The sequence below is a fragment of the Debaryomyces fabryi genome, assembly GCF_001447935.2.
Source record: "Debaryomyces fabryi strain CBS 789 chromosome Unknown contig00016, whole genome shotgun sequence".
In the NCBI taxonomy this organism is placed as follows: domain Eukaryota; kingdom Fungi; phylum Ascomycota; class Pichiomycetes; order Serinales; family Debaryomycetaceae; genus Debaryomyces; species Debaryomyces fabryi.
Genome location: NW_015385442.1, coordinates 15,858 through 34,205, shown reverse-complemented (window position 1 = coordinate 34,205; position 18,348 = coordinate 15,858). Strand labels below are relative to the sequence as shown.

At 36.3% G+C, this 18,348-nt stretch overlaps 10 protein-coding genes across 10 annotated transcripts; 4 read left to right on the top strand and 6 right to left on the bottom strand.

Annotated features, from left to right (window-relative positions):
• Positions 1–543: 543 nt before the first annotated feature.
• Positions 544–1,458, top strand: AC631_01239 (alpha/beta hydrolase family protein; the record flags this gene model as incomplete). Its single annotated transcript, XM_015610069.1, has 1 exon — positions 544–1,458. One exon carries the CDS (start codon positions 544–546, stop codon positions 1,456–1,458), a length of 915 nt encoding a protein of 304 aa, XP_015469086.1.
• A 201-nt stretch (positions 1,459–1,659) lies between these two features.
• Positions 1,660–3,903, bottom strand: AC631_01238 (uncharacterized protein; the record flags this gene model as incomplete). Its single annotated transcript, XM_015610068.1, has 1 exon — positions 1,660–3,903. One exon carries the CDS (start codon positions 3,901–3,903, stop codon positions 1,660–1,662), a length of 2,244 nt encoding a protein of 747 aa, XP_015469085.1.
• Positions 3,904–5,225: 1,322 nt separating this feature from the next.
• Positions 5,226–6,686, top strand: RPN4 (stress-regulated transcription factor; the record flags this gene model as incomplete). The annotated part of the gene is made up of 1 exon (XM_015610067.1): positions 5,226–6,686. The coding sequence occupies one exon, from the start codon at positions 5,226–5,228 to the stop codon at positions 6,684–6,686; it is 1,461 nt and encodes a 486-aa protein (XP_015469084.1).
• A 263-nt stretch (positions 6,687–6,949) lies between these two features.
• On the bottom strand, positions 6,950–7,891 carry AC631_01236 (uncharacterized protein; the record flags this gene model as incomplete). Its single annotated transcript, XM_015610066.1, has 1 exon — positions 6,950–7,891. One exon carries the CDS (start codon positions 7,889–7,891, stop codon positions 6,950–6,952), a length of 942 nt encoding a protein of 313 aa, XP_015469083.1.
• A 1,534-nt stretch (positions 7,892–9,425) lies between these two features.
• On the top strand, positions 9,426–11,078 carry ICL1 (isocitrate lyase 1; the record flags this gene model as incomplete). The annotated part of the gene is made up of 1 exon (XM_015610065.1): positions 9,426–11,078. The coding sequence occupies one exon, from the start codon at positions 9,426–9,428 to the stop codon at positions 11,076–11,078; it is 1,653 nt and encodes a 550-aa protein (XP_015469082.1).
• A 202-nt stretch (positions 11,079–11,280) lies between these two features.
• AC631_01234 (uncharacterized protein) lies at positions 11,281–12,486 on the top strand (the record flags this gene model as incomplete). Its single annotated transcript, XM_015610064.1, has 1 exon — positions 11,281–12,486. One exon carries the CDS (start codon positions 11,281–11,283, stop codon positions 12,484–12,486), a length of 1,206 nt encoding a protein of 401 aa, XP_015469081.1.
• A 94-nt stretch (positions 12,487–12,580) lies between these two features.
• PHO85 (cyclin-dependent serine/threonine-protein kinase) lies at positions 12,581–13,399 on the bottom strand (the record flags this gene model as incomplete). The annotated part of the gene is made up of 1 exon (XM_015610063.1): positions 12,581–13,399. One exon carries the CDS (start codon positions 13,397–13,399, stop codon positions 12,581–12,583), a length of 819 nt encoding a protein of 272 aa, XP_015469080.1.
• Positions 13,400–13,862: 463 nt separating this feature from the next.
• On the bottom strand, positions 13,863–15,638 carry AC631_01232 (tRNA (uracil) methyltransferase; the record flags this gene model as incomplete). The annotated part of the gene is made up of 1 exon (XM_015610062.1): positions 13,863–15,638. The coding sequence occupies one exon, from the start codon at positions 15,636–15,638 to the stop codon at positions 13,863–13,865; it is 1,776 nt and encodes a 591-aa protein (XP_015469079.1).
• A 151-nt stretch (positions 15,639–15,789) lies between these two features.
• On the bottom strand, positions 15,790–17,514 carry AC631_01231 (ubiquitin-protein ligase; the record flags this gene model as incomplete). Its single annotated transcript, XM_015610061.1, has 1 exon — positions 15,790–17,514. The coding sequence occupies one exon, from the start codon at positions 17,512–17,514 to the stop codon at positions 15,790–15,792; it is 1,725 nt and encodes a 574-aa protein (XP_015469078.1).
• Positions 17,515–17,923: 409 nt separating this feature from the next.
• Positions 17,924–18,232, bottom strand: ELC1 (elongin C; the record flags this gene model as incomplete). The annotated part of the gene is made up of 1 exon (XM_015610060.1): positions 17,924–18,232. One exon carries the CDS (start codon positions 18,230–18,232, stop codon positions 17,924–17,926), a length of 309 nt encoding a protein of 102 aa, XP_015469077.1.
• Between the last annotated feature and the right edge of the window lie 116 nt (positions 18,233–18,348).

Sequence of the window (18,348 nt, the reverse complement as noted above, 5' to 3'; positions counted from 1 at the left end):
AACCTTGATTCGTTAGCTTGAATGACTAAACTGACTGAGATGGTATACAGTGAAAATCATACAGCTTGTATCAGAAGAAAGAAGAATTGCAAATTATCTATTCTTAATATTATCAGGTTCGAGATATAGACTATAATATCTTCAATCGATAATTAATTTGAAGTGGTAAGCTGTTGAAAGTATACCCTGTCAAACCTTAAGCCTTGTTGAAGAATTCAATGTTGACAAAAAGTACATCCTAGAATCTCTCCTCAAAACATTCTGAATAAAAAAAACTATCATTCATTTCAACTATCATTTCTATTCGATTTGAATATAGTCGTTTATTCATACTTTTGACGGATAGAAATGGCCAAATCTCACTGCCCTTAGGAGATATCGTTAATTCCGGCAAAGCTCACTTCCAGGAGATATAGTTAATTCCGTAAAGATAAGCTCTCGGAGTTGGCACTAAATCCGGGTTGCATTCTTATATAAGTAGCTGACAATCTATCAAACAAGAAGATAATTCAGAATTCAACAAATAACAACCAATAAATAAACATGTCTGCTACATGGAATGAATCTGATAAAGAAAAGGTGAACTATTTGGTACAATTCTTTAGCACAGGTACAAGAACTCCTGTGTTTAGACGTCCAGATGAGGTAGGTTTAGCGTACGAAGACGTATATTTCCCCTCTGACGATGGAATTCCTCTTGAAGGTTGGTTTATTCCTGCAAATTCCAACAAAATAATCATTTGTAATCATTTTATGCCTGGAAATCGTTATGGGTATGCAGGTCATTTAGAAGGGCTTGGGGGTTTTGGTGGTTTTGAGGTCAACTTTCTTCCTCAATATAAAGCACTTCATGATGCTGGCTACAATGTATTGGCATATGACTTAAGAAATCATGGTTTTAGCGGCCAAGCAAATGGTGGTAATTGTGCCATTGGCCTTCGTGAATACCGTGATGTAATCGGATCTTTGAAATATGTTAATTCAAGACCTGACACTAAAGATATGCAAAAAGGATTACTTAGTGTTTGTTTGGGCTGCAACTCTACTATTATCGCTATGGATAAACATCCCGAATACTTCAAGGATATTAAATGTATGCTTGCTCTTCAACCAATTTCCTTGAGGTGTTTTATTGAAAAGGCTGCAGAAGGTATGAATTTGAAGGTTAAGGAAGCGACTGATTATTTTAACGAAAAATTCCGCTCTGTTAACGGGTTTTTTCTCGACGAGTTTACCCCCAAACCATATGCAAAGGGTGTAACAGTCCCTACTAAGGTGTTCCAAGTGCATGATGACTTCCGTACTGATGTTGCGGATGTGCAAGAGATCTACGATAAATTGCTGTCCAAAGAAAAGGAGCTTTATTGGATCGAAGGAACCAATGAAAGATTTCAGGGGTACAACTTTCTCGCAAAAAATCCGCAATATATGCTTGAATGGCTTGATAAGTATGTTTAAAAAAGATGTTTATAGCAAATTATTTAGTTTGAATGAAAAAAATTATACTAGACAACTTTTAATTAATGAAGCGAGCTTTAAATTAGCCATAGCAAAGAAAATTCTCTTACACATTAAGATTTTAGGGTGATATCAAAGTACTTTATAAAATATTTACAATTTATCTTTTAGGATATAATTTTAATATTTTTTTGTCATGCTTTAGTTAATATCATTGATAAAAGGATCCACATTGTAATTAAGATGAGCCAAAAATTCTTCAAATGTACAATCAAGGACAAAATCAGTGCTATTCCAGAATTCATCAATCAGCATTGTATTTCCTAGTACCTTATCAGTGTTCTTATCAATCGAGTAATTATTTTGCATCATTTCTGGATATTTGTTTTTAAAATAATCCAAAACAAGTTTTGCTGTGAAACAGAGGAGAAAACAATGGAAATATTTCACTGAAAGCTGAACTGCTGTTCCGTAGAACTGTTCAATTACTCGAAGAAAATTCTTAAGACATTCTTCATTGTTTTCGTGCATTATATTAGCCCAAAATGCTGTAGCTATAGAAGACTTTAATTTTTCGGCTGCTTTTATTAATGACAATTCACCCTTCATAGCCCTATTCAAAAGTCCACCAACTACGCACATAACTGTTTTCACTGGATTCCAGATTTGAGGAGCAATCAAGGTTTCCAATTCAGGACCAACTACACTAGAAGGGTCTTTTGCAAATTGGATTGAAACACCAAGAATAATGAAAATGTTTTCAACAACAAGGTGCAAATATTTTTCCTTGGTTTGTCCAGTGGATGATAAATATAGCAAATATTGTAGAGTGAACATGTTATGTATAATCATCAAACGAAGCATAATTTCGTACGCCGCTTCAATCATTTCAGTAACCAGACCTCTCGAATTGTATAAAATTTCAAACGGACGTATTCTTTTGTTCAACAAGTCATCAAATTCTGATAACAATTCTTCCACTTCGGATATCATTGCAAAATCGTTTCCCTGGTTAAGAATTTTCACCGTTCTCCTCAATAAGCGTGTTGCTATACATTTAATATTGAAAGAACTAGCTATTGTTTCATTTGATGACCAAAATTCGTTACTCAAGAGGTCTCTGAAAGGTTCTTTAGTCCCATTACCATCATCTTGTACTAACAACGGCATTCCGAACTCGAATGCCTGCATAGCATCAACGTATAAGAGAGACGCCCAAGTCTTTCTCCATAAGTGAATATCACTATTGTCAATAGTAAGGACAGTTAGATCACTAGGATCCTTATGCAAACCATGAAACCTAGCCATTTGTGCAGCAATTGCCACAAGAATATTCGATCCTGACGTCCTATCTTCATCCTCAGGACAATGCATTCTATAAGCCTTAAGAAACAAGACAGCTTGTATTTTTCTAAAGTCAATCTTTTCGTATCCCCTGGATCGCAATATAAGATGTTGAGCATACTCCACATAGGAAGAGGGTATATTTGCGTTTGTACTTTCTAATAATCGTAAAAAATCACTATCGGGCCCGCTCAAATAGCTATTTGAATTTTTTTTCAACGGAATAGTTAAATATGCAAATCGTAACATGATTAAGAGTATGGCAATCGTTGAGCCTCTATAACAGAGATCATCGTGACTTATTATATCTTTACTTTTAAATATTTGGCCAACCTCATTCATGAATATTCTTTCATCAATGATAGGCGCAAATATATAACAAAATTTGAAGAACCGTTGAATCAAACCGTTAACAATTCGAAGCGATGGAAGCGATGGAAGTTGCAATTGTTCATCAGGACAAGTATCAACTTTAGTGCAATCAACTAACGTAGGACCGTTTTGGCTAAAAGCCGCATCGTTCTGTATTTCTAGTGAAGTTGATTTGAGTCTGAACTTTTGGCTCTGTTCTTTAAGATAATCAGAAAACACTTCTACTGAGTAGCTATCATTCAAGAGTAGAAACATATGGGATGTGGGACCAAAATAGAGCACCTTCAAGTTCTTTATGCAAAACCGGTGTGAAAAATTGCTTAAATCAAGAGTTCCTCTACGCTCCTGTTGTTTAGTTATTATACTTTCATTGTTATCGAACATCGACGTTGGTGAGGTATCCGTTGATGCAAGACTTGCATTGTCCAACTCACGTTTCTGTAATTCTACCTTTGATTCCAAAGATTTTATTTTATCATTTAATCCCACTATCTCATCTTGTAATCTTTCTATTGCCGCTTCAGCGTTGGGCGTATCTTTGGGCCATGGTTGTACTTCGTACTTACATGTTTCGCCATCTTTTAAAAGGCAGTTGCTGCATGAGGGCCGGGTCTTATCACATTTGATTTTTTTCGCTCGACATGTCGAACACGACGTGGGTATTCTTGTCCGAGACTTTCTGACTCTATTTCCTACGGAATGAGTGGTTCTAGGCAGTGAATCAAGCATAGTTCCGGAGCTTAATACGATCCAGTGAGGTTAGAATGATATTTATGCGTATTTTTGGTTTCGCCCGGTAAATCCGTTCACGTGAGACAACATGTCTTCGTCCTACTTGCTGCAACCGTTTTCATGTAATGGATTATACCTTGGTCTAAATATCCTCTTAAAGCTCAAAGAATAAGATCTGTGCCACACCAGCCTAAGTAATAGTAGCCTAATCTAGAACTAGAATAGCCTTGTCAGCAGTGGGAACCGGTAATGTTGGATAAGTGTGCTGCGAATCGCGTTCTTCTTAGTCTGTACCGTATGCCATTAAATCTACTAATACCATCCATCTCTACCATCACCACAATACCTGTATTTCCTAGGCCATTAGATATAGACTCACAATGTATCCAATTTGGCCAAGCCAGTTTATCTAAACTCGGAGTTTCTGTTATACTCCGACTATATCCGACTATTCCATCGCTTTCACCGAACATTCATTTGCATAACAAACCCTCGCCTCGCTTTCCTCCTTTAGCTCACTATTTCTATTTTTATAGTCTCATGTAGCTCCTAATTTCTCTCATGATTCGTGTCCTTAGTCAGTCTATATCCCTTTCCATATTTGACACGTCTCCACTATCTCATTCCCGATGCTCCGGCCTCATCACCATTTATCGTATCTGTCTCATCACAGTTCCCAATTTCACACCCAAACACCACGATTCCTCATCACATCCAACCACCCACAATATAACTCTCGCTGATTAGCCTAATCCGGAAATTGTCCGCAGTCAGTCCGCGTAGAAGTTTCGAGAAGAAATATCACATTACCTTCGCATAGTTAACACAGGCTCCGACATGGCCCTTTACGGAGCAGCATCAGTAAAAAGCAATCCGCATCGATGATCGTATTGATGACAAATATCGGAAATAGGAGTTAAATTTCTCATATATAGATCATTCACACTGTCACAGACGACCAAACGAGCATATTTTTCTTCTGTTTGTTATTAGGACAATCGATAACACTTACGACTGGTACACGTAATACCCACAATATTTGGTATTATTAATAGACTGACACACCGAAATTACCACAGGTTATCAAACTTACACATATAAATATACAACTACCGCATAGTTGTATCATATAATTATAAAATTTACGTGTTTACTAACACTTTAGTAAGGTAATTAGTGTGGTTGTTACATAAGGCGATTATTCGTAATTCGCATCGCACACTTAAAACCAGAACAAATCCCTTCTGATTATAAACAGTTGATATTTGGATTTATTCTACAGAATCAAGAGTAATTTGGAAAACACACAAGAAAAGAAGATGACATCGTTGATAATACCACGGATGAAGAAAACCATCAGCGATATTATGGACGACGAATTATATGAGGTGCCCGAGAGCCCAATACAAGGCCAGGGAGGCCGGAGCGACTCGCCAAAGCCGTATCTTAAAAGAACAGTTTCCAACGCCGGAAATAATGGAAATAGCATTGCAGGAAGCCAGATGTATGGCAATATGAATGGTAGCGGCAATAACTTGTCGAGTTTGCTTAATATACCCGATACGTTCATCGATCAATACAACAGATTGAACAGCACTGCTAATAATGGGGCTGGAACTGGAAATGGAACGGGCGTCGGTACAGGCGGAGAAGATTACACCATGGTTCCACAAGCATACAACGACGAGTGGTACGGGGGAGGAAACGACGTGAATCCATTTACAGACTATGGAAATCCGGACTCGTTGAGCACACAGCAACAGATGCATTCGTTCATCCAGCCACAGGATCTCACTCGCAGGAGAAGGATCACCACGTTGGATGACGAAACCATGCCTCATCAGAAACCACTTAAGGACGAGGACCAGTTCTTATACAACCCTGATATCCAGCCTTCGCAACTTATCACCAACAAAAACTTTTTAAACGAAGATTATTTGTACTCTGACTCATTATTCATTCCAAACCAGGCCGAAGGAGCCGCTAATGGTATATCTATGGGCGACTATGAAAACAATTTTATGGATGGCTTTGACGAAGATGTCGAAGAAGAGCTTTCCGATGATGATGACGACAACTACTTTTATGATGATTTTGATGACTCGACCAACCATACACATAATGAGTATTTTGGGAATAATACCAATGCATCCACACCAAAAACTGACATAATGGGCGGTTACATTGATGACTTTGGCGTGAATAGCATACCAGAACATGATGATGACGATATGATGATTGACGATGTTAATATGGAACCTTCGTCTGAGCATATAATAGAGCAATTGGACGACGACAGGCCGTTACAGAATTCAGTTGAATCTTCAGTCGAGCCATACAGCGAGCTGTATAATGAAGCATCAGGCGATTCGTCTAATGATAGCACAGCTGAACCATACACCGATCCATCATCTCCATCAGAACACCATGATAATAAACATGATATACATAAGACTGCTGCTGAGATATCCGCTAATAATCCGAACCATCAATGTGATTTGATCAACCCATCGACTGGCCAACCTTGTAATAAACAATTTTCAAGGCCATACGATTTAATAAGACATCAAGAAACGATTCATGCTACAAAGAAGAAGATTTTCAGATGCGTGATTTGTGAGGGTAGATTAAATGGCGGAGCAGGTAATGGGAAACTGAAGACATTTTCAAGAGGTGATGCATTATCTAGACATATTAAAGTAAAGCATGGTCTAGTCGGCAAAGATGCTCTAGATTTAATTAATGAGGCCAAAGAAAATGTTGAATATATTTATGTTTAAATAGTTATAAATAGCAGATTAATTATTAATTATTAACTTTAGGAATTAATATAATGAGTATGATTTAACGCTGCGTAGGCTATCATGTAGATTTTTTAATAACAGGTTAATTGCAACTAGTATGCTTAAATCTATATAAGTATATGAGTAAGTGTGTATGTGTTTGTGGATGCATGAGTTAGTGATTCTATATTCTCTTAGGTGATGTTAGGGGATTTATAGTACAGTTGATTGTATAACTATGGCACAATTTGGCACAAACTTCAGTGTGCCATGGGTAAAATGCTTTGTTCGTAATTTCTAAAATGCAAATATTGAAAAGCAATGATAATATCTAAACCCATTTGAAAGAGGGCCGCCAAGATAAAAATAATTGAAATATTGTCAGTACCAAGTACTAAATAACTAATTTTTGTTAAATCACCCCCAAGCCAACTTAACAATAACATGATCTTAAAATTTCGAATCGATTTCAATCTATTCAACATCAATATTTGTGGCAATGGTAATAATGCTTCAATGAACAACCCCAATATACCAATGAATGAACCGTATGTTTCATTGTGGTGAAATAAGGCAGTTAGCACCCCGAAAAATGATGCAAACTTTAATATGTATTTCCAATAATCACCCTCATCATTCCATTGCCAAAATAGCATTGGCCTTTTATAGTGTACATCAAAGAAGTTGAGGGCGTATCGAAAAATCGTAACCAAGTAAATCTTCGCATAGATATAGTAGTCGAATGCAATTCTACCTATCAGCTCGATTATCCCATTAGACTCGTATGTTTCGTGATAAGTAGGGTATAATGATTCCAGTAGACGTCTTGGCAAGGACGAGTTCAATTCATATCTGAATGATGGAAGCGGTTCTAAAAAGTCCGGCTTATAGTTTTTGGGTCTATAGCTGAGAGAGATTTTTAACAACAAACTTTGTATGAAAACCATTACAATCAGCTGTCTCAATAGCGAGATCTCATACGGAGTTATTGTATAGTATAATATTCTCAAGATCAGAGACATTAACATGGTTGCACATATATCAATCGAAAATCCCAGTGATGTTTTTTTAGTGTAGATCCCGTAGCATGTTGTACCATATGAAAATAGCGGAGTGAACGATATGAAAACATTGGCACACTTTTGCAAGTCCGGTAAGTAATCCAAATACTCGAGGTATTCAGGTGGAAGCAAGTATGGCATTCTGCTATATGGAAATGAAAGTAAAGATATATTTGATTCAGAAGCTGGTTTATATGAGATCTTGTATTTCGCCGGATATATACAGGAACAACGCCAACTACCGATGTTCCATGGCTTAGTTACACCACTGAACTGCCAAACCAGGCTTTTAAGGTGTTTGATAAATATCGTGACTGTGCTATACATATATATCAAGGGCTCAGTGAGTATCTGAGTATCGTTTTATGATGGTATTGTCAGACTACTTGCCAGAATTGATCGCCCAAATTTTGCCGATAAGCTCGTCTGACAAGTTGCACCCATTTGCGTCTTTTCAGGTACGAACCAAAGTAGTATTATTTTATTACAATATCAATGATTTAACAGGATAGGATATTCAACGGTGAACACTGACACATACACAGATAGGTTCCTCCCTGACAACTAGTCGTTTTCGCACTAGAAACCTCTTACTGTGAAATATCAAAACCTCAAAACTTGATCCCGTAGTAGAGACAGTATGCTAAATCAAAAAGCTACTTTAAGGCCAGGACCCCAGCACAACCACACATACCAAATACAAACATTTTTCCTAGATATGATCGATTGAATACACTATTTAATTATTCTAGTGCCCAAACATGGTCAAAAGCCCCGGGCCATATTTTTTATTTCTTATAGATCGCTTATCCTATTGTTCCAAATCACTTGATGTAATCACAGTTTTCTATAGATTGCTGCGGTCTCTCGAACTCCGGAACCATTCACACACTTGGAGGTCTATACCACCTAGCCTTGTTCTGCTGGCAGATCAAGCCGTTGCTCCAAAGTTCCTGAATAACCTCCTGAATCAATTTCAAGTGAAACCTACATAATTAACTAATTCAATCGTATTTGTCGCCTTAGATCCAGATCCACACTACATCTATACGTCATATTAGTCATATCGACCGTTAATTATCCTCGGCAAATCCATTCTTAATCTCACTGGTGGATTAGCGGAAACAATAGTGTTTCCAGCACATATTTTTTCGGACCCGATTCGGTGGAAGACCAATCATTCGCACCCACTCCTGATTACAATGGTAATGACGATGATTCATTAATCATTGTAACTCCGAACTATCACATGGAGAGATGTACCATGGATGTTTAACACCGGTCAATTTTCAGTATTTTCTGATATACGCTAGTTTTTCACCCGGACTTCGATGACGGTTATACGGTAGATACTCAACTAACCTTCTTGTCTTGGACCCGATTTAGTCTTGTTGCGATAGGATTCTCTACTTGATGCCTTTCCCCAGTAACTGGTCGAGTTCCTCGGCGTCGGAGGTGTAATTTCTGGGGTTTCCATCTATCCGAGGGATTGGTGCATTTGAGTATCCCACGACTTGTCCCTTTAAGGGTAAACGGAAGAAAGGAAAGTCTGGGGTAGGTGAAAAATGGGAATTTAAATAGCAGAATAATTCCACCTCTTTTCCAGATTTTAGCAAGCTATTATTCAGATATTCAGTCTAAAGTAATATAAGAGTTACAATACACAAATATCATTATGCCATACACTAAAATAGACGTTAACGAAGAAGAAAAGTTCTTCCAAGACCAAGTTAAAGAGATCCAGCAATGGTGGAAAGAACCTCGTTGGGCTAAGACCAAGAGAATCTACCAAGCTGAAGATATCGCTAAGAAGAGAAGTAGTTTAAAGATCGACTACCCATCTTCTAACCAAGCTAAGAAGTTATACAAGTTGTTACAAGAACACGACAAGAACAAGTCTGCTTCATTCACATTTGGTGCCTTGGACCCAGTGCATGTCACTCAAATGGCCAAATACTTGGACTCCATTTACGTTTCTGGATGGCAATGTTCTTCCACTGCTTCTACTTCTAACGAACCATCTCCAGATTTAGCCGATTACCCTATGGATACTGTTCCAAACAAGGTTGAACACTTGTGGTTCGCGCAATTATTCCACGACAGAAAGCAAAGAGAAGAAAGATTGGGCCTTTCTAAGGAAGAACGTGCCAAGACCCCATACATCGATTTCTTAAGACCTATCATTGCTGATGCTGACACTGGTCACGGTGGTATCACTGCCATTCTTAAGTTGACCAAGATGTTTGTCGAAAGAGGTGCTGCTGGTATCCATATTGAAGATCAAGCTCCAGGTACCAAGAAATGTGGACATATGGCCGGTAAGGTTTTAGTTCCAGTCCAAGAACACATTAACCGTTTAGTAGCCATCAGAGCTTCTGCTGATATCTTGGGTTCTGACTTATTATGTGTTGCCAGAACTGATTCTGAAGCTGCCACTTTACTTACTTCTACTATTGACCACAGAGACCACTACTTCGTCCTTGGTGCTACAAACCCAGACTCTCCAGATTTAGCCTCTTTGATGGCCGAAGCTGAAGCTAACGGTATCTACGGTGATAAATTAGCTGCTATTGAATCCGAATGGACCAAGAAGGCTGGTTTGAAATTGTTCCACGAAGCCGTCATTGATGAAATCAAGAAGGGTAACTTCTCCAACAAGGAAGCTTTAATCAAGAAATTTACCGATAAGGTTAATCCATTATCTGCTACTTCTAACAAGGAAGCTAGAAAGCTTGCTAGAGAAATCTTAGGTAAGGATGTCTTCTTTGACTGGGATGTTGCAAGAGCTAGAGAAGGTTACTACAGATACCAAGGTGGTACTCAATGTGCTGTTATGAGAGGTCAAGCATTTGCTCCATACGCTGATATGATTTGGATGGAATCCGCATTACCAGACTTCAAGCAAGCCAAGGAATTCGCCGAAGGTGTTAAGGCCAAATGGCCTGACCAATGGTTAGCTTACAACTTGTCTCCATCTTTCAACTGGAACAGAGCTATGCCACCTCATGAACAAGAAACTTACATCAAGAGATTAAGTGAATTGGGTTACGTCTGGCAATTCATCACCTTAGCCGGTTTACATACTACTGCTTTGGCTGTCGATGATTTCGCTAACCAATACTCTCAAATCGGAATGAGAGCTTACGGTCAAACTGTCCAAGCTCCAGAAATTGAAAAGGGTGTCGAAGTCGTTAAACATCAAAAATGGTCTGGTGCCGAATACATTGATGGTTTATTAAAGATGGTCACTGGTGGTGTTTCTTCTACTGCTGCTATGGGTGCTGGTGTTACTGAAGACCAGTTCAAAGAAAAAGCTGCTGGTAAGTAAATATTTAGTCACGATTAATTATATTTATTATTATTATTATTTAATTTAGTTCCTTTTATTCATACAGTTAAGACGTATACATATATGCCTATTTATTAATTATTTCAATCTGTAGTTGTAGATTAGATAAAACAAAGTCGCATCGCTATCTAAGAAAAATAAATTTTTATTCTCTCTATCGGACTATGAACATCACATTGGAATGGGCTTTATAGAACCAGGAAGGTCGCTAAAGAAACGTAAGATCAAAAAAATACATCATGCTAAAGTTTTGCAATATATTCCACCTAGAAAATCAATTTTAGAAAAGTTGCCACATGAAATATTGTATAGAATATTTGTCTTAACTGGCTTGAAAGACAACAACTTACCAATTACGAATAAATACTTTAATAAGATCTTGTCGTTTAATCGTAACCCAGAATATGATACTTATTGGCCTGGAAAAAGAATTCTATTAGATATAGTCGACATTCATTTCTCATTTGATTTGAATCAAAACATTAATATTCCAAAAGTTAAAAAGAAAATTCAATATTACGATGGTAAAATACCCGATAATGAGAATGAAAATCTCCGTAAGCTAAAAGAAGGAATAAATGCATTTGAAGAGATACTGTCCGTGTTGTCTGCAGATTTGTTCAATTATAAATTTATCTCATCAGACTTTCTTGACTTATTTGACTTCACGAAATCGCATGCTTTAGAATATGAAGTTATTTTGGAAGAAATAAAAGAAAGGCCTAAGTTCATAAAAGAACACGATAAAGCACTCATGAAAGAATGTAAACGTTTAAACGTCAATATTCCTGAATCAGAGGACGAATGTGACAACATGGCAAGAATGGCAGACCAACTATTTAATACGAACTCAGACATTGTTCCTCAAGACTCATTAGAAGATAACCAAGAGAATTCAAACGCGAATAAGTATTCTTATGCAACACACACAAAGTCACCTAAGTTTCCAAGTAAATTTTATGATGGAGTCTCTCAGAGACGATTGATATTGATGTCAAAAATGTGTCATTTTGGGTTTGTTGTGGAAGATATCGATAAGCTATTCATAAATACAATACAATCATTTGATAAAAGTGACTGGGAGATGGAAAAATGGCGTGATTCATTGGACATATTACTTGAATTTTCAAAATCTGTTATACCAGCCTCAGCAATAATTGAAGGGTTCGAAGCTATAACAGGATGTAAACCACAAAACGAACAACAGTATTATACGATAACAAATCGGCTACTAGAATTATATTTTAAAGTAGATCAACGAAATGGACTGGATGATTCTAACATATGGTGTTATATTGTGAGTACTAAAAATCACAAATATTTTGACATGATTATGAGGTTTGCCGGAAAACCAAGTAACGAAATCTTAGCATTAATGCATACATAAACATAGATATAGATATAAATATATGTTACATATAGGGAAATTATATAAAAAGTATAAAAAAGATGAAGTGAAGTGTAATTTACATGAATATATTCTATCGATATGTCTGAGGATCCACCTGTTGCAGTTGTTGCACCTGTTGGGCTTGTTGCTGCTGTTGCTGGTACGGGTCTGCCAAATGTTGCATTAACGGATTTGGGTTTGAAATTTCATGGAACCATGGGTGCTGCAACGCTTGTCTTGCTGTGATTCTTGCATCTGGTCTCATTTGCAACAAACTACTTAATAAGTTTAGTCCCATTGAATCTAAGTTTGGAATTAACAATCTCAAGTCTTGTGGAACAAATATTTGCCAATTATTCTTGAAGTTGGCATACGACGAAACACCTGGCCACGTTCTTTCATTAGGGGTACCCATTAATCTGAATATTTTAATCAATTGGTCATCATTTGAAGTACCTGGGAATAATGGCTTACCTGTACACATCTCTGCAAATATACAACCGGCTGACCAAATATCAATTGACGCAGTATAAGCTCTCGATCCCAACAACACATCTGGGGCCCTATACCATAATGTCACGACTTCATTGGAGAATGTGTTGAAAGGAATCCCAAAAGCCCTTGCAAGTCCAAAATCACCTAACTTTAATTCTCCCTTATTATTAATCAATAAGTTCTGGGGCTTTAAATCACGGTGCAATACTCTATTATCGTGGCAGAACATTATTCCCTTTAATAACTGGAAAATAAATGACTTGACAATTTTCAAATCCAACGCTCCCTGGTTACCATGTGCTTCCATGTACTTTTTCAAGTCCTTATCCATGAACTCAAATACCAAAGTAAGCTTGTTTTCTGTGTGAATAACATCGTATAGAGTCACAATATTTTCATGGTCCAATTCCTTCATTAACGAAATCTCTCTTATAGCCGTAGATGGTGTACCTTCTTCGGAGTCTAAATTGATTTCCTTCAATGCCACGAGCTGTCCAGTAGTACGATTTCTACCTTTATAAACAGTAGCATATGTTCCTTCACCTAGTTTTTCAAGCTGTTGAAATCTATTTTAGTTAGTTACATTTTGCTCAGACGTGTTACATTATGAATTACCATCAAGGGATTAAAGACAACATCGCAAATCATCAAATTCTTAATAATCAAAAAAACTACTTACTGAGAAGAGGATCCAGTCATCTTATTACGTTGTAAAATGCCAATTAACTTCCAATAAGGATTACGCTAAAATTATATAAAGCTGGTAATATTTATAATGGAAGGAAAAGGGCGTAGTTGAAAAATTCATTCTATGATATTGAATCTCTATATACAGGATTAAATAAAGTACATAGAACATTACTACAGATATGCTAGTATTAATGATTTCTAGGTGCCTTCTTCATTAGGTTTATAGAGTTTTCGACCCATCCTTCTGCGCCACCTTCTAATGCCAAAATATCAAGGACTCTAGTTTGAGCGATCTCATCGTTTTCGTCAATACAATGAGGCTGTTTCTTTGTTGCAATAATCGCAGCATTTCTTGTACTTGGAATTCTAAGCATTTCTTTTTCGACTATCCAACCCATTTGCTTTGCCAAGTCTTCAGTGTGGTCTACAAGTGCTCCGTAGGTAGATACATTTTGCAGTTGGTTTGATTTCTGTTGTTTCCGTGGCGAATATCTGACTTTTGCACCAGACAATGCATGCGAACAACATGGAATTACCATAAATGGGTAGCCTAATAGAGGTATCCAGCATGTTAATTCATCTGAATGATTTCCGATTATAAATGTGTTTTCAGGAAATTCTTCTGTCGTACAGACTTGGGACGATTCTAATAAACTGGAAGACGAGTATGTCATTAATGGGGAATCTGATTTAGCACTTGATTTGTCTTCGGTAGAAACATTTTCCTCTTTGCATTTGCAACTGCTCTTTGGTGGCAACTGAGGGGCTTGGAAATACCTAAAGTTGTCGGTAACATTTGGAATTAACCTCGATAATGCAGGGTGTGGCTTCAATAATACACTCGGAATGATAATTTGTTCGGATAGGTTATTTTGAACGTTTTCAGGATAAGTGTTCCAAGACTTTCTTGAGCGAGCGTCTATTCCTTTACCCTTGTAACCTTCCATGTTCAAGATATAAACCAATAATCCATTGCCACAACCTAAGTCTCTAAATTCAAAATCTTCCTTTGACTTATATTTTACCGTCCAAAGCTCAATTAAAAATGCAGCAATGGCAAGGTCCTCAAACACATGTTTTTTTGGATCAGTACTTTCACACCACAGATTTACTAAATTAGAAGAATATTTTTTCTTCAAAGTTATATATCTATTTTGGAATGCTATCTTTGGAACAACTAAATCATGATTTACTCTCTTCTCATAACCAGTCTTTGCCCCGAGAGAATGCTTACTAGATGTTTGTAATAATCTTAGGGCAATTCTTATAGGCCTTTCAGTCACATCTAAATTTCTTATAGATAGTTGTATCTCAGGTGAAGACTTATAATTCTGATAATCAAATGGTAAGTATTGAATAGATAAGGTAGAATTATGATATAGTATCCCCACCCCATAAACAGGAGGTAAATAAAAAGGTATTTCGTCACTTGAATTTATATGTGGAATGTATACTACTAGAACAGAATCATCCGATGCTTTTTCCTGACTCTCGGGATTGGCATTTGTGCTAGATAAAACCAAGCATGTTTGATTTATTATGTGATCTTTGAATGGATTTCTGGGTATAATTCTTCTAACTACTTCACATTTTGTATTTAGTCTTAATTCGCTATTATTCAATGAAATTGTTCTTAAGTTGACGTCATCGAGGTATCTGTGTAGAATAACGTCTTCTGGATTTTCTGATGGAAATTCTGGTATTTTATTAATTAATTTACTGACAAACGTAGAGTCTCCATTCTCAACATCAAATACATTTTCTTTCAATATATCTGCCCTCATGATCACGGTTGAGTTTATGTTAGGTTGTTTTATCAAGTTTGACATCGCAACTTCGAAGTGATGAGCTTCAAAATCAACTGCTGTTTGATACACAGGCACCCATGGATCTCCTAGTTTTGAAGTTTCAGGGAGTAACAACTCAGCATCAAAATCATTTTTTGATTTCGTATGTTTGACCATTACTTTGCTATTTAATCTAATGCTTTATCAAGTTCAACTTCATTTCTTCCATCTCTGTTCCGATGATGGTAAACTATGAAAAAAAAAGTCGTCACGTGCATTAATCTATATACTTCATATATTGAATCCTACTTTATGATAGGATTCAATATCATAAATCGATGAAATAAGCATCACTAACATCTGAAAACTTATGCTTCTTATAACAGTAGTGACATTTGAAAATTTCAGAGCCCTTCTTTGATAGTTGCCACACACTATCCCTTAGAGCTAAGTGCTGGCAAAATTTCAAAACCACTACAGGGTTTTGCATAAAACTCAATATATCAGCATTAGCCTGTGTCATTTTCTTCTTCTTTGCTATATGTTCTTGTTCAAGTTGAAATTCATCATCTAAAGTTATTGGAATCAATTGCTCCTTGGACACAGGACAAATAAAAATAGGATGGTAATTAAATAGAAATTTATTCGAATCAGGTAATTGAAATGGTAAGTCATAATGGTAGCTGGCTTCAAAATTAACAATTGTAGCATTGTTGTTTGAAATTGAGTAGCTTGCGCTATTATTTCTAGTGGTATCATTTTCAGCGGTTGGTAAAGTGGCGATAGATTGAGAGGCTTTCGAGACCTTATTCAACTTCATTTGAATTTTATTGTACTTGTAAAAGCTAGGCAAGTTGATAAATCCAGCAAGAACACTTTGGAATATTGAGGAGTCATTTGATAAGTTCAAATCTTTACAATAATCAGATATGAACTCATTTGAAAGATTAACAAAAATAGACTGATTGCCGTGAATATTCTCAAAGCTGGCTAATATCTCTCCTATAAACTGAGATTGTTTATATTGCCCTGTTCTATTATTTTGGTCAGCATTAAAAGATTGTTTCATTTTGCTAATGAATTCAGAAAGCATATTTGTCATGTATTGTTGAGAATTCTCTTCATATTGCGTAGTTTTAAATAAAAGTAATGTCATAAGCGGAGAGATTTCGTGAAGATAATCTTTGAAAAACTTAGAAAAATTCTCCTTAGCATAAAGGTAAGCTTCCAAAACTCTGTCTGGATCAAATGAAGGCTTTGTTTGATCTTCGTTAAGAAGTATGGTAAATTGAAGCATATGAAATTTAAATTCTATTTCGTCATGATGAGATAGCCTAACCGGTTGGGAAATATTTCCTACCCCATAAGACCCGGTCTTTTCAGAATTATATTTATCTTTGAACCAATTCAATACCTTAGATAAATCGTGCCTTACGACGATATCGTCAACAATCTCATTCAAAAGCTTGAACTTTTCAAGGAGCGTTTCATCAACCATCAAAGCACCCTCTGGATCGATTTCCTTGATCATATCTTTTACTAGGTCACATTGTCCAATCTTCAATAAATGTATGATAATTGCTTTAATTAATTCACCGTGGTTCTCTAGTTTAATAGCCCTTATATCATTTGTAATATCGAGACTTGTGTTTGTAGGAGGTTCCGTCAATTCATGTTGATTATATTTAACGGGAAAATTATTCAAATTAAGGGGGTATGTATAAGCTTCATCCAAATCTACGTTAAATTTACTGTTGTTAAGAATATTCTTCTGAAACTTATTAATACTAGCATTGTAAGTCTTAAGATGAACAATAGACTTATTATACCACTTTTCTGATGACTTCTGTAAGCTTTCAAATGGATCGACTCTATTTTCGTGTTCTATTCCTTGTTCCTCTTCAGCCAATTGCTCTTCTAAGGCCAGTTTTGTCAGTTTCAATTCATTCAAGAAATTATCACACACCCCTAAAAGGCCATCCAAGCTTCCCTTCCCACTATCCGTAAATAAACCTATCTCTGACGATAGATTATCTAGTAAAAATGTACTCATTAACCTATTCAGCAATTTAGACAGAATTTGTATGATATATGCAATTATATAGAAGATTATTTCTAATTCTAACGGGGTAGCTTCATATCGGGTTCTTAGAGCTTATCAATTAGTTTATATACAGGTATGTAAGAATAGTTCAAGTCCTTTAATCAATTTTATGGTTTTAATGTGCTTCATTTCTATATACATTTCTATGTATGGTACTGTCGTTGAAACGCTAAGTATGGGATCATTTTGCAATATAATTCCTATTATGAATAAAATAAAATTAATCCATTCATGTTAGAATAAATAGTATTCCAAATTATGAAGTAGATACACCCATCAACGCCGATTATTTTTAGGTCTTAGGTCTACTCGAATCCATCAATTATCCGGTAAAAGTGATAAGTTCATAGTAAATTGTTTAAATGTCCAAAAAATCAGCTTTTACTAATAATTCTAATGCAAGGTGGGTAGGAATGTTGAATTCTGGAATATTCCCCGATTCAGCTTGGTCTCTGTACTTATAATGGTAATATAGATACTCTACCACGCATTCTAATATATCTCCATCCATGTCTAGATTAATCTTTCCTGTTTTACCTTCTTCAAACCCTTGTGTGCTTCTCAATACAGACGAAATCAGCGCAACTTCCTTAAGCACAACAAACTTAAAGTTATCGGCTGATACTAAAGTGACGTACGATGAATCAGCTTCTAAATCGTTTGACATCACAATAATATCTAGCTAGTTAATATAATATCAATAGAATGGAATGTATGGGTGATAATTTATAAAATGATTTTAAAGTAAATATCACGTGTATATCAATACTTAAGGATTTGGTG